General features: G+C 40.5%; 1 protein-coding gene across 1 annotated transcript in view; it reads left to right on the forward strand.

Moving 5' to 3' along the window:
* FUOM (fucose mutarotase) overlaps nt 1–15,959 on the forward strand; it is a 43,571-nt gene that overhangs the window by 26,228 nt on the left and 1,384 nt on the right. Inside the window, exons 4-5 of the mRNA XM_089680029.1 lie at nt 10,037–10,135; nt 12,326–12,399. Of these exons, the coding sequence (XP_089536155.1) occupies nt 10,037–10,135; nt 12,326–12,399 (173 nt within the window). The remainder of the gene's footprint in view (nt 1–10,036; nt 10,136–12,325; nt 12,400–15,959) is intronic.

Genomic DNA, 15,959 nt, shown 5'->3' on the forward strand with positions numbered 1-15,959 from the left:
ATCCTGACTGATCAGGGGCATTAGGAGCCCCACAAAGGAGATCCAGGGAAGGAAGGAAGCTGCTGGCCATTGTAAATCAAGGATCCAGGGTGATCCTGCAAGCCTGTTGGCCCCTTTGGGGTCACTAGGAGGAGGTGAGGAGGCAATCTAGCCGTTAATGGGAGAAGAGTTTGGCACAGTCACGGATTAATATAATTATCACTGCTGCACTCTGCATGGTTTTGATTCATTTTCACAAAAGGACATTGTTTTATACACATTTATAAATGTTTACTCTTTTTGGCACTATGTGAGCACTGCTAAGAGTCCCTTTATTGGACGAAATTTGTAGTTTTTGAAATTGTAGTAGTTATGTGTACACTATTCTTATGGTTGGGCTTATTAGTAGTTCTATTGTTCAATGTTAGTACACGTATTTTGTAATGGGTGATAGATTTCTATTTGATATTGGATTTGATCACCTGTGTGCTATTTTTTTTTTTCTTTCACGCTATAAACAAAAAAAGACCAAAAATCTTGAAGAAAAACGATATTTTTTACTTTCAGCTATAAAAAATATATAAAAAAAAAAAATAGTAATTTTGCACTAGTAAGTAAATTAATACCCAAACAACAAATGTGGCTATGAACACAAATAAATATAAACAAAAATACATATAAATAAATACATACCGTATATACTCGAGTATAAGCCGAGTTTTTCAGCACATTTTTTGTGCTGAAAAACGGCCCCCTCGGCTTATACTCGAGTCAACGTCTGCAGGGGGCTGCTGTCTCTTACCTGGCTCCGGTCCCACGACGATCCGGTCCAGGAAGCGCGGCTGCTCCTTCATTCGGTTCGTCCACTGGATGTTCGCGCGGCTGCTCGGCTCCGCCTTCTCACCGGTGATTGGCCGCCAGAACTGTAGCTCAGGAAAGGCACACAGGCGGCCAATCACCGGCGAGGAGGCGGAGCTGAGCATCCCCGCGAAAATCGAGTGAAGGAGATGCAGGTAAGTGTGCCGTGCTTAGGTGCTGCTGCAACCACATATGCTGGCTGCAGCAGCACCATACTGGAACAGGGGTCAGCAAGTGTCAGTGGGAGGAATAGTGCCCGATCATTGGTGTCAATGATACCAATGATGGGGCATTATTCCTCCCACTGACACCAATGATGGGGCACTTTTCCTCCCCCCCACTGACACCAATGATTGGGCACTATTCCCCCCCCCCCCCCACTGAGACCAATGATGGGGCACTATTCCACCCCCACTGACACCAATCATGGAGCACTATTCCACCCCCCACTGACACCAATCATGGGATACTATTCCTCCCCCCCACTGACACCAACGATGGGGCACTATTCCTCCCACTGACACCAATGTTGGGACACTATTCCTCCCACTGACACCAATGATGGGACACTATTCCTCCCACTGATACCAAAGATGGGGCACTATTCCACTGACACCAATAATGGGGTGCTATTCCCCCCACTGATACTAATGATGGGGCACTATGCCTGCCACTGATACCAATGATGGGGCACTATTCCTCCCACTGACACCAATGTTGGGGCACTATTTTTCCCACTATTACCAATGATGGGGCACTATTCCTCCCACTGACACCAATGATGGGGCACTATTCCTCCCACTGATACCAATGATGGGGCACTATTCCTCCCACTGATACCAATGATGGGGCACTATTCCTCCCACTGATACCAATGATGGGGCACTATTCTTCCCACTGACACCAATGATGGGGCACTATTCCTCCCACTGACACCAATGATGGGGCACTATTCCTCCCACTGACACCAATGATGGGGCACTATTCCTCCCACTGACACCAATGATGAGGCACGATTCTTCCCACTGGTGTTCCCACCCTCGGCTTATACTCGAGTCAATAGTTTTTCCCAGTTTTTTGTGGTAAAATTAGGTACCTCGGCTTATATTCGGGTTGGCTTATACTCGAGTATATACGGTAAGTGTCCATAAAAAGTCCAAGTGGGATGTGTAAAAATCAAGTCCAAAAAATGAAAAAATGTGACAATCCATCACCATATATACTAAATAAACTCACCAGAGCTAAAATAATCTGGGGGCGATGGTCAGCAGGCTGATGAGCCACTAGTAGCTTAATCTTCAGGAAATTATATTCTGCAGAAGCCAGCTCCAAATAAACCAATGTGAAGGAAGCAATGATCTGTGATCAAATATACCAGTAAGGAAATCCACTTCTCCCAGACTCCACCTTATTCATATCCAAAGGGTGTAATGCCAGACACTCGGAAAAAACAACAACAACTTCATAGTGCAGTACCTTTAAAACAACTTCATTTATTATGCAATCACCACACTTAAATCAAAAGGTGTCCCAGCCAACACCAGCGTTAACAGCATGTAAAAAACACAATGGACGAACTCAGCCACTCGGCACATGCGCAGTAGATCGCTGGGAAATGTAATGACGTCCCATCAATCAAAACTCCGCCCTACGTGTTTCGTCATCGACGTCCATTTTTTGGACTTGATTTTTACACATCCCACTTGGACTTTTTATGGACACTTATGTATTTATTTATATGTATTTTTGTTTATATTTATTTGTGTTCATAGTCACATATTTGTTGTTTGGGTATTAATTTAGGGTGGATTTTGCAACTGGTAGATGAGATAGTGATCCATCAATACCCTTCTTATAGGCGCCATTATATTCATCTATCATAAAAAATATATAGTAAACTCAAAGTTGGTTATAAATTTAGGCCAAAATGTATTCTGCTACATGTTTTTGGTAAAAAAAAAATCCCAATAAATGTATATTGATTGCTTTGTGTGAAAGTTATAGCGTCTACAAACTATGGTATAGATACTGCAATTTACTCCATTTTTTTGCTATGCTGCGCTAGTTTAACGGACAATTGTGCGGTCATGCAATACGGTACATAAATTAAATTTACATCCTTTTTTCCCACAAATTGAGCTTTCTTTCAGTGGTATTTGATTGCCTATGCGGTTTTTTATTTTTTTGCGCTATAAAAAAAAAGGCTGACCGTTTTGAGGAAAAAAAACAATATTTTGGATTTTTTGCTATAAAACATGTCCAGTAAAAAAAAATGTAAAAATCTAATTTAGTCGTAAATTTCTGCCCAAATGTATTCTGCGACATGTCTTTGCTAGAAAAAAAAAACCCCAATACGTGTAAATTAATTGGTTTACGTGAAAGTTATAGTGTTTACAAATGGCGGGAAAGATACTGGGATTTTAAAATTTTTTTTATACGAATAAGGGCGGTGATCAGTGACTTATGGCAGGACTGCGGACATTCTGACATTGGGGGGGGGGGGAACTGACTTGGGGTCACTGACATCCCCAGTGACACCAATACAGTGATCAGTGCAAAAAAAAAAAACACTGACACTGTACTAATGGCACTGGGGAGGAAGGGGTTAACTTTTTTATTTACTGAAAGGGTTAACTGTGTGAGGGGAGTGTTTTTACTAGGGGGCGGGGGTGTGTACTGCACGGGAACACACTGATCTGGAGAGAGAAACTCTTCTCTCCGGATCAGCTTCTCAGGAGCTGACAGAAAGCACAGCTGCAGTGTAAACACTGCAGCCGTCTTCTCTGTCAGTGATTACTGCTAATCGCCGTGACACGGTAGGTAATGACCGGCCGTGATCCGGCAACTGACACCCGCGGCCCCGATCGGTGGGATGGGTAGGGCGGGCACGCGCCTCGTGCGCGCCCCCTACCTGTTTTGCAAACGCACGGTTTCAAACGTGGTTTTGTCCAGCTCTGCCGACCTGCCACCGTATTTCTACAGTGGCTGGTCGGCAAGAAGTTAAAGGATAAGCTTCGCCCCCTCGGCCACATCACTCATTTACAGGGTTTTGTGAATGAGAACACTACAGGTTCTGACAGCCTTTGCGGCTGTCAGCTTGTACTTGTCAATGAACTAACACGGTGCTGTGATGCGTCGTGGTATTCATTGAGTCTTCCTTTCAGTAAGTATCTGCTTGCCTGTACAGGATGTACGAGCAAGCAGATACAGTGACAGGTCAGAGGGAGACCTGCATGGCACCAGTGATCTACTGATCACTGTTGCAATGCTTTAGAGGCTCCAGAAACAAAAAATAATAAATGCACGTTTTAAATGTCATTGCCGATGCAAATATCAGAGAAAGAGGAGGTTACACAGTATGAGCTTGAGTTAACGCACTTCTAGTAACCATGTGAGATGCTCTCTGGATTCTAGTTGCAGTGAATTACAAAAAAAAATAGGGTAAACAAAACATTCTAATATTAGCACAACTACAGTGCTTTCTGGACAGCATTATCAGTACAGTGATATATGTTTTTGTTTTTTTGTGTGCTGTATACGATCTGTGCTTATTAGATGTTAGCATAAAGATAAACAATGGATTCACTTTTTTTTATTTTTTATTTAATTATTCTTGACTTTTGGTTAACAAGTTAGACCAAATACTTCTTTCAGCAGATCCTGATATAACACAGAATAACCTACGGTGTGGCTAATGGGGGACCTACACTGGTAGATCTGTGATAGAGAAGTGTGTGTATAAGAGATTAGCTTCTCTACCAGTTTCCCTATGTCACATGCTGCAAGTACCAACCACAATATTCTTAACCACATTCTTCTTAACAAAGAATATAACAGAATATGCAAATGAGGAATCAAGGCTGCAAAAATTGAAAACGAACAACAGATTGCAAAAGATAGCAGGACCAACCCCCAAAAATTTTTCAAATTTATTATTAGTAAAAAGGTCCTGTCCGAGCATGTAGGCCTACGGATGGCATACACCCACGGGTCCTTAAAGAATTGAGCTCTGTCATTTCAAAGCCATTGTTTCTAATTTTTAGAGACTCTTTAATAACTGGCATAGTACCACGGGATTGGCATAAGGCCAATGTGGTGCCAATATTTAAAAAGGGGTCAAAATCTTTACCAAGTAATTATAGAGCTATTAGTTTGACTTCTATAGTTGGGACAATACTGGAGCGTTTAATAAAAGACCACATAGATGAGTTCTTGCTTGAAAAAAGTATTTTAAGCAACAGACAGCATGGATTCATGAAAAACAGAAGTTAAACAAATCTGATTTCTTTTTATGAGGAAGTGAGCAAAACCTTGGACAGAGGGGTGGCGGTGGACATGGTATACTTGGATTTTTACAAAAGCATTTGACACAGTTCCCCACACACTGCTAATGCGCAAGGTAAAGTCTACAGGCTTGGAAAATCTGTATGTAAATGGATAGAAAACTGGTTAAAAGATCATATTCAGAGAGTAGTAGTTAATGATTCATACTCTGAATGGTCTGGGGTCATCAGTGGTTTACCCCAGGGTTCAGTGTTGGGACCCTTACTTTTTAATATATTTATAAACGATATAGGGTCTGGGATTAAAAATACCATTTCAATCTTTGCAGATGACACCAAGCTGTGCAGTGGAAGAACGTCCTTACAGGTTGTCTCCAATTTACAAGCTGACCTCCATGCACTGTTTAATTGGGCAGCTATGTAGCAAATGAGGTTTAATGTTGATAAATGTAAGGTTATGCACTTGGGGGTTAAGAATATGTATGCATCATACATACTAGGGGAAGTACAACTGGGGGAATCAATGGTGGAGAAGGATCTGGGAGTTCTGGTAGATCACAAGCTTAATAATGGCATGCAATGCCAAGCTGCGGTTTCTAAAGCAAGCAAAATCCTCTCTTGTATTAAGAGATATAGACTCCAGAGAGAGCGATATCATATTACCCCTGTACAAATAATTAGTAAGACCTCATCTGGAATATGCAGTTTAATTTTGGGCACCAATTCACAAAAAAAACATTGGGGAACTCAGAGATTCTGCTCTCTCCTGGCTCTCATCCTACCTGTCACAACGCTCCTTCAGCATTACCTATAATGCTACCACCTCCCCCTCACTCCCCCTCTCTGTTGGGGTCCCTCAAGGCTCTGTCCTTGGGCCCCTTCTCTTCTCCATCTATACCTCCTCCCTTGGCCAACTCATACACTCTCACGGCTTCAACTACCACCTCTATGACGACGACACACAAATCTATCTCTCAACCCCCCACCTCACCCCCTTGGTCTCAGCCCGAATCACACACCTACTGAGTGACATATCAGACTGGATGTCGCTCCACTTCCTTAAATTGAACCTCTCGAAAACCGAGTTTCTTGTCTTCCCCCCAGCCCGGACACCACCCCCCATTGATTTCTCCGTCACATCCAACAACGCTACCATCAAACCCGCCCTGCAGGCCAGAGTACTGGGTGTCATTCTGGACTCCAACCTATCCTTCCAGCCCCAAGTCCAATCTTTAACAAACTCGTGCAGACTCCACCTCCGCAACATCGCCAAAATCCGCACGTTCCTAACCCCAGAAACCACTAAACAGCTCATCCACTCCCTCATCATATCACGACTCGACTACTGCAACTCCCTCCTCACTGGCCTGCCTCGCTGCTGGCTATCCCCGCTTCAGTCGATCCTGAATACGGCTGCCAGACTAATTCACCTTTCCAACCGCTCTGTCTCCGCCACCCCCCTCTGCCAATCCCTCCACTGGCTTCCGATTGCGCAACGGATCAAATTCAAAATCCTAATGCTGATGTACAAAGCTGTCCACCATACTGCCCCGAACTACATCACTGACCTAATATCCAAGTACCGCCCAGCACGCACACTCCGCTCCTCACAAGACCTCCTTCTCTCTAGTTCCCTGGTCTCCTCCTCCCATGCCCGCCTCCAGGACTTCTCCAGGGTGTCACCCATCCTCTGGAACTCCCTGCCCCAACCCATCAGATTATCCTCTACTTTCCTCTCCTTTAGGCACACCCTGAAAACCCATCTCTTCAGGGAAGCCTACCCCACCCCCTGCTAACTTGCCGACCTCCTCCACTCTTCCTACCACTCCATCCCCCACAGCTATCTCCTCCTGTGCCACCACCCCCTCCCTCCTAGATTGTAAGCTCGAAAGAGCAGGGCCCTCTATCCCCTCATGTTTTGCATTGTATTGGTATTGTTCTGTCACATGTTCTGTCCCCCTTTGTAATGTACAGCGCTGAGCGAACTATTGGCGCTTTATAAATACTGTGAAATAATAATAATAATAATAACTAGAGGGTACATAGAAGGGCAACCAAACTGATAAGAGGCATGGAGGAGCTCGGCGATGAGGAACTGAATGTATTCTCTCTTGAGAAGAGGAGATTAAGGGGGGATATGATCAACATGTGTAAATACATCAGTGGTTCATATAGTGAACTCGGTGTAGAGTTATTCACCCTGACGTCATCACAGAGGACAAGGGGGCACTCTTTACGTCTGGAGGAAAAGAACTTTGAATTCCAAACATGGAAAGGTTTCTTAACAATAAGAGATGTAAAAAATGTGGAATAGACTCCCTGAAGAGTTGGTATTGGCCAGCTCAGTGGATTACTTTAAAAAAGGCCTGGATTCTTTCCTAGCTATACATAATATAACTAGATACTAACATTTATAGGTAAAGTTGATCCAGGGAATATCTGATTGCCTAAAGATGCAGTGCATGCAAGATCACAATGTGAGCCCAGATATTTTCTAATATGATGGCTATTATAAGTTCAGTTTATTTTTAAATGTAAAACTAAAATTAAAGCAACAAGCCATGAACAACACAATAGCCTTTTATTTTTGTCAGTTTTGAGACTTGAGCCCTTTGTCGCTTTTGTTGTTTTTAGTCATATGGTAGGCATTAGGGGAACTTAATAGTCTTTTATGGAAGTTGTTTATTCTGTAAGATCTAAGAAAAGAAACAAAGCAATAAAACAGTAGTAAAAGCTAAAAAGATAAAAAAAAAAATTAAAGGTAAATTAATTTTTTACTTTGTTTGAAATAAACCAGAAAAAAGGAACTGAATGAAAGTGATAAAAAATTAAAGTAAACATGTAATGGTTTTAATCAGTTGTATTTATTTTACACATGGCTGTGTATGTTAATGTATGCACTCAGGCAGCAATTTATTAGGAACCCCATACTAACACTGGGTAGGGTCTCCTTTTGCTCTCAGAGCAGCGTTAATTCTCCATGACATGGATTTCACATTCCTTTTAAGGTTTTGTTCAATCCCAACATGATTGCATCAAATAATTTCTGCAGATTTTCAGCTGCACAATCATGCTGCGACTCTCCCGTTCTGTTATTATGGCCTCTAGCTCACCATCTCTGTGCCTTAGCAGAAATCAAGAATTAACCATCCAGGCTACATTTTTCTGGTGCCCACTGTAGCTTCAGCTTTCTGTTTCTGGCTGACAGAAAAGGAACCCGACATGGTCTGCTGTTGTAGTCCATCCATCTTAATATTCAAAGTATTACCTAACTAGTGAGCTTTTCAAATCACTTTAGCACTGTGTGAAAAAGTGGAATTAAACCCTTCTATCCTTTACGGCCAAGGAAGTTGCCATCTTAACCTCTGTTTGATCAATAATTGTAATGGTACTGTACATGTGATCGGTTATGACACCAGCCATTTGAAAGTTGACAGTTTGTTTGAGAGCATAAATAACTGTGACAGTTCTCATTCACATGCTTTGAATTTTACTGTTTTGGTAAACAAATCATTGGGTTTAATTCTGCTGCCCCAGCATCTTCTGTATCCTCTGGATACTGGATGTATTTCTTTGAACCATAGCTTTCTATCAACTCTAACCAGTCTGGCCACTCTCCTCTCTGTCCTTCCTCATTAACAAGATCTTTCAGTTTTCAGAACTGAAGTGAATGTCTTTTGTGTTTTGAACCATTCTGAGTAAACTTTTCTACATCAACAGTTGGGTCACAGTCAAAATTACTGACATCACATTTGTTTTCCCCCATTCTGGTGTTTGAATGTAAAAAATTGATGGAAGTTCACTTACCTACATCTGCAGAATTGTATGCATTGCTGTGCTGCACCTAAGAAATCACAATCCCAACAACAAAGTCCATTTCTGCATGCTTGGTTGTTGACTGAATCTGCAGATATTCTTGTCTCTGCTAGGTGAGGGGGAGAAGGTGTGGGTTTCTCCTCTGGCTCACTCAATTGTTTGACCAAGTTTAAAATAGATTTTTTTCCAGCAAATCAGTCCACGTTTTATTTGCTATCAGACTGGGAGCAGAATTGGGCTTTTAACCAATTGCTCTCCTGAGGATTTACCCTCCCTTCCTGACCAGGCCATTTTTGCGTTACTTTAACAATTGCGCAATCATTCAACGCCGCACCCAAATGAAATTTATGTCCTTTTTTTTTTTTTCCCCACGAGTTGCGCTTTCCTTTGGTGGTATTTAAAAAGTTTTTTTTTTGGGGGGGTTTGCGCTATAAAAAAAGAGACCAACAATTTTGAGATGAAAAAAACAATATTTTTGACTTTTTGCTATTAAACATGTCCAGTAAAAAAATTTTAAAAATCAAATTTTGTCATAAATTTACACCAAGATGCACCCTGTAGCAGTATTTCTGTTATAGGGCGAACGGGAAGAGGTTAATGGTCATCCTGAGTTGTTTCTTCACTCAGACTCTGTTATAAAAATAAGTGTAATTTTAGTCAGAAAATGAAGTCCTGCTAGATCACTTGAGTCTGGCCCCTTTTGCAGGTATAGCTATGTAAAACATTAAAATTAAGTGCCTATACTGTTTAAAATCCAATAATACACTGCCTCACCCTACATTGCACATGCTGTGCTGCTGTCTGGTTTTTACTCACTGTCCCGAATATCTAGAGGCCGATCTGCTGACAGCCTAAAGATTTACTGCTGCTTAGGGGCTCTGGGCTTCAGCAAACTGGCAGCCTCCAGCGAGAAGAAACATGAACATTGCTGGAGGCAATTTACAGCACACAGTAATTTTGGTAGCTTAATTATTATTATAGAAGGTATGTTGCTTGTTAAAGAATGTTATTTTTTATTAAGTAATTATGGGTAAGGTTCCACTTTAATTTTGTTTTATATTTTGTGCCTTTTTGAGATATTTGTTAATTTTTCTTGGCAGGCAGCTGTAATGGCCCTTGTGGACAGTGATAAAGAGAGAGGCCTGAAAGTACCAGTGTGGGATGAGTACAAGAGACTACTGTGCAAAGCTGGATGTGAGGTGAGGTATCCACTGTCAATGAAGATTTTGTCACCCTTAAGATGACAAGTAGAGATAACTGTATTGGTACATGCTTCTTGACATTGGAGCTGCCTTGATCTTTTATCATCCTAATTTTTCAGTATATAAATTTCCCTGTTACCAAAGCAAAGTACCATTCGTTGACTTTTGCATTCCTTACAAAAATAATTTTCCAATTCAGCTGGTTACCTGAAATGCATCTATAAGGACCTGGTCATTTGCCTTGTACATCTACTGTACCTGATATGACTGCACATTCTTAGCATCTCTAGGCCTGATCTCTGAGAGTTTGTGCACTACACCCTTCTAGAAGATTGGGTATCCAGCTTTGTTGTAATTTGCCACCACTGTAGCAAAACCATTGTCATAAGGATATCTCAACCACCTTTGAGTGACCTTAGACAAAGACTGGGAAATGTTTTGACTCGGCACCTAGGGGAGCCCATGTTGGTGACAGCAGAGATGGAACAGAAACCTGTTATCACATAGCACACTTACACTGGACATTCTTGGTCTGCAACGTTCTAGCTTTGAGGGGATTTAATATATTTAGTATCGGCACCAATGAGCTTGCGCTAAGGAGACTACAGGGGAATTTCCAGGCATATGGCATGTGTCACCTTTTGCTTTCTAGCCTCCACTAAAGTTGGAAGATCAGGAACCTCCTGCCCTTAAAGGTAATACATGGAGAGAAAGTCTTGAAGTTTACACCAGTGCTTGGAATAGCCGCAAATTCAGAATAGCTATTGGAGGTTTTCACAACTCTGAGCAGAGTAAGTAGGATGTGTGCAATAGATCATTGGGAAAGGATTGTGCTATAGTTAGTCTTCTATGCCGAGCTGCAATAATTTCTCTCTGCCCTCCTGAGCCTGATAAAGATATACAAGGTCCCCCTCTTCTCTGAGTCAGGTGTCTAGCTGGATAGTAGCAGAGTACCTTAGAGGGCAGTTGGCAGAGCAGACATGCATGCACTGTCCACCTACTCTCAGGAAACAAATTCCGAAGCTTCAGACCGCTTCAAATATTGTCTATTCTGTTTCGAAGCGTTGGCAAGTTGCTCTGGAAGGAGAGACGAGGATGGGGGAGCATAAGAGGATGGGGGAGCACAAGAAGGAATTGGACTTTCATGACAGACTTCCATGTTGGCTGGCTTTTGAGAGGGAGAATAGAATTTTCTATCTGCTCCACATGCTCATTGCTCCCACCTGGTGTAGATGGTTTCCAGAACCATTTATCGGTAGGAGATCATATCCACATCATGTGAAAGTCGTCTAACTTTTGAGTAAGTTCTTTTTGCAGTATTGCACACAATGACTTGGTTTCTAACACCTCTAAAAATACCTTATGTAAGTGGAAGGAGATTTTACCACCTACATATGCTGTACATTAAAGTTCAGTTGGATAAAACCGTATTTGGTAAGTATAGAATGTAGACACTTATCATTTATCAGAAATACACAGAAGTCTTAGCAGTTCAAGTTACTGGTGTGCTATTCAGTAATGGTAGTTCTTTAGGTAGCATTTAGCAGGCTGATGAGCAGAAAGGAGGAATTAAGCATAGTGCTGTACTAATAAAATACATAATAAATAAAACACCAGATGATTAAACCCTCATAAATAAACCAATGATTGTTTGTAATCAAATCACCCAAAATGCATTTAAAAAAAAAATACAAATCAATGTCTTTAGTGGTTAAAAATTACAAATTTTGCTTGTGTATTTCAAACTTTGGAAGAAGTGAGCAAAGTAGATGATAAAAAAAACTCTTCAAAGTGTTTAAAAAACACAAAAATATGTGCTCTTCCACCTGGTGCCACACACAGAGACTTACCATAAGAGTATGACCCTCCAATATGGAGTCACAATAAGTCACATAATGCTTGAGAATATCAGAAACACTCTGGCAGTAAGTCAGGGGTATCGCCACTTCCATTCATAATGTATGTCACTTCATGTTTAAAGAAGCATATATGGGAAGACAAAAAGAGCCAGACTCTCATAAAGGGTATTGAAAACAGTATAGCTACTCACAAATAAAATGGGCAAACAGCACAGCTCTGACCTACACATTTTGTTTCAACTGATGGCATTCTCCTATGTTTCTATCATCTGTTTTAAACAAGTTGTTCATACGTCTGATAAAATTATGATAAAATTATGTCTTACAGGCTCCCCTAGAAAAAGTGGAAAGATTTTCTTTTTATGGAAGAGCAAAAAATGCTTTTGCTATTGTGGCCACAGGGTAAGTATTCACGGACATCTCCAGGAAGCAGTTTTTCTTTCTAAACTACCCCTTAAAAAAAAAACAAAAAACTCACAACAGGTTTTCAGAAATGGCTGTCATGTCTGTGTGTCTGAGATGCAGAAAAATTTCAATCATGTTGGATTGTTGTGTGAATCCCCTTCTTCTGCATGATTACTGTACAGACAGCTTTTGGGTCATACATAGGTGGATGAAACCTGACATCTCTTACGGTTGTGACTCTCTTCTTGGTCATTACATATATGTATAGTAAGTATGTGATCTGCAGCACATCATAGGGATGTTTGGAAGCTGGAATTTACATAAGTCCCTTATTTCATCTTCCCAGTTACAAGCCATGACTCGTATACTGACTAAGTATTATTCATGTTTTTGAGTTTGCTAGGAAGCTAATTTACATATTGAGGACTTAAAATGTAACTAAATGCAAAACCATTTTTAATTTTTTTTAGTTTTGAATAGAGTGGAGAAGGATTAGAACACCTGTCAGTTTTTATTGCTGTCTTTGCCACCATTAGGGAGATTGACGCTATCTGTTTGTCCCATTTGCCATTATCATTGAAAATGAAAGCAAAAGAATATTCCAAATTTTGGGTTGTCCCCAGAAAAGTAATAGAGGGGAAATCTTTCAATGGAGACCCTAGTTCTGGGGACCTGGATGCCCTAAAGGTTTCCCTTAATTTTGCAGGGATTTTCTTCCATTTTCTGTTTTGGCTATGGGACAGAAAGTAAAGGTAAATCTCCCCAAAAGAACACAGATGGCAAAAAAGGGTGTTATAACCCTCCTTTACTCCATCCAAAATGGAAAAAAAAAGTTTTGCCTATAGTTCTACTATAAGCTGGCCATACTCTAGTAGATTTCATATAAAAATTCTCATTGGTACATTTGATGACTTGACAAATTTCATTTGAAAGTACTTCAAAAACGTTTTTTTTTTAACATTCAATGTTGGCGTAAATGGACTTTGTAAACAAAAGCCACATTCACTGTTAAAAATGTGTTAATTCCAGGAGAATTTCCTTTCAGCTTTTTCCTTGTCACTGTGGTCGAAAACAAATGCTTAGAAAATCTAATGAATGCTCCTAAAATGAAAAATTTCTAACAAAATTCTACTAGTATATGGCCAGCTTTAGCCAGATTTCAGCAGCTTTTAACATTTCTTTTTACTAAAATATGTCTGTTCAGCATGTTGTTTCTTTGTCTGGATCTGGTTTTTCTCTTTTATATACATATAGCCTCTTATCTTAATTCGGCACAGTTTCAGTAATAAATTTATTCTATTTTATTCTATTTGAATAATGCGGCAAAAAAGTACAAAACTAAAAAAATGATATTGGCTGTCATCTGAGTAGTTCTTGGTGCAGGGGCTTTCTCTTTTTAAAATTCTTTTGTTTCTACTGTAATGTTTAATGGTTTAGAATTTATGAAAGGTTTAATCACATTTGGTTTCCATATAATCTTTTCTTGCTCCCTCTTGCTGGCCTTTTAAGCAGGTGTGAACACTGGGAGGTGGGACAGACTTCACAATTCTGTGATCACTGTAATTGGCTGAGGAAAAAGTATCATCGCTCATGGAATGCTTTACTGCAGCCTTACTATATATGAAACTGATTTTTCTTTTCACTTCTAAAAAAGACTGAACTTAGAAAAAGGAAAAAAAACCCAAAAAAATAAACGGAATGGTTATATATATTACTGTTGTCCTTGAATAATCATTCTTAGTGTGTATAATAGCCACACAATATAAGTCATGTTGTTATTCTCATAGTCAGAGTAGCTACAACTGTCCTTTCTAGGTAACAGCTAGTGCTAGTTAGTTATATAGAAAGCAGGACTCTCTGGGCCCATTTACTTTTTTGAGCTCTGTAGTGCACTTTCATTAACGTGTATTGCATTGGGGGGGCCAATTAATTTAAATGGGCAGCCTAATGCACCAAAAAAGTTGCATGTAGTATTTCTGGCAGCACTTTGCAGCACACATTATTGTGTTGCCTTGTGCTGTGCTGCAACCCACATCCATCGACAGGGTGTTCTAGGGTGCCATTCAGAATAAATTTCACTGCATTATGTTAATTCATGTAATGTGCATTGCTGAACGCCTTACCACAGTAGTGTGAATAAGTCCTTAGCCGTTGAGAAACACAATGTAATCGTGTGAAGCTCCTTTCATTTTCCTTCCGATTTTTTGTGTATCCAGCTAAGAGCTGCAAAACCAGGGCTTTTTTTCAGCAGGAACGTGGGGGAACACAGGGCACCTCCAGCACTGAATGTATGTAATTGCAAGGGGTGTACTGGAGGGTATATTGATGCTTGCTGCTGGGGCATCTATTGTCACTGGAGGGGATCTATTTTTGAGCGGGGTCTATTGTTGCTGGGGTGGTTATGTTGCTGGAAGGGATCTACTGTTGAAGGACAGGTATATTGATGATGGTTCCTAGGAGATCTGTTGTTGCTACTGTGGGTCTACTGTTGCTGGGGTGGTATTTTTGCAAGGGGATCTATTGTTGCTGGAGGGGTCTATTGTCCTTGACAAATTCCATACAAATTACTTTGCACCACAAAATGATACTTTGTTCTGTATTCTCTAAAAAGAGTGGTACTGGAAGGTGGATACAGGATGCAACCAAGGAATGGTACTCAGAGGTGGGTAAAGGAGTGGAGACAAGGGGTGATTCTCTGAGGGGAAAAAAAAGCCCTGTGCAAAACTATATTCATCCTGTATTAATACTCAGTCAATATTCAGCACAGTGACAGATCACTTCATGATTATGTTACAATACCATTACTAGCATGATAATTTGTGTTTTGTTATGTCAAAGAAAACAAAATTGGTTCTGAATGCAGAATATTCAGCCAACAATGGACCTATGGTTACTTTTACTTGTAGCTCAAGAAGAGAGCTTTTTTTTTTTAATATGCCAGGAGACAATGACTGTGTTCATGGTGTAGAGGCGCACATGACAAACCATTAACCCTTTCGCTGCCAGATCCATTTTTGCCTCTTTTTTTTTTACGCACATGTTTAAAAAATCATTTTAGGCCTGAAGATTACACAAAACCCTCAAACATTATATATTTTCTGAAAGCAGATGCCCTGCCTAGAGAATAAAATAATGGTAGTTCCAATTTTTCATGTCATACAATATTGCTGCAAAGGTCTAGGAAATGCAAAATTTCAGTAAAAAATACACTAAAGTGAATTTTACGGAAAAAAAACGGAAACAAATTACCCAAATTTTGGTAAAATATAAAAGTCGAGGTTGCGCTGAGTAATTAGATACCCAACATGTCAAACCTTTAAATTTGCGTGCACCTGTGAAATGGTGACAAATATCAACACACAAAGTCCCCTGTGTGATGATTTTTAGGTGACGTTTTCTCTTTTAGACATGCAGGGTCTAAAAGACCCTGCATGTTTTCTCTGGGCTCCACTGGATGTATTACAATGCAGATTGCATTACAATACATCTCTCCTTGGCTAGAATAACTGGGGAAAGTGACAGCGGTGACCCAGAAGTGATGTCTTACATGTTGCCTT

Source organism: Staurois parvus, unplaced genomic scaffold (genome assembly GCF_062004578.1).
Source record: "Staurois parvus isolate SC_StPar_1 unplaced genomic scaffold, SC_StPar_1.0 ptg000234l, whole genome shotgun sequence".
Lineage (NCBI taxonomy): Eukaryota > Metazoa > Chordata > Amphibia > Anura > Ranidae > Staurois > Staurois parvus.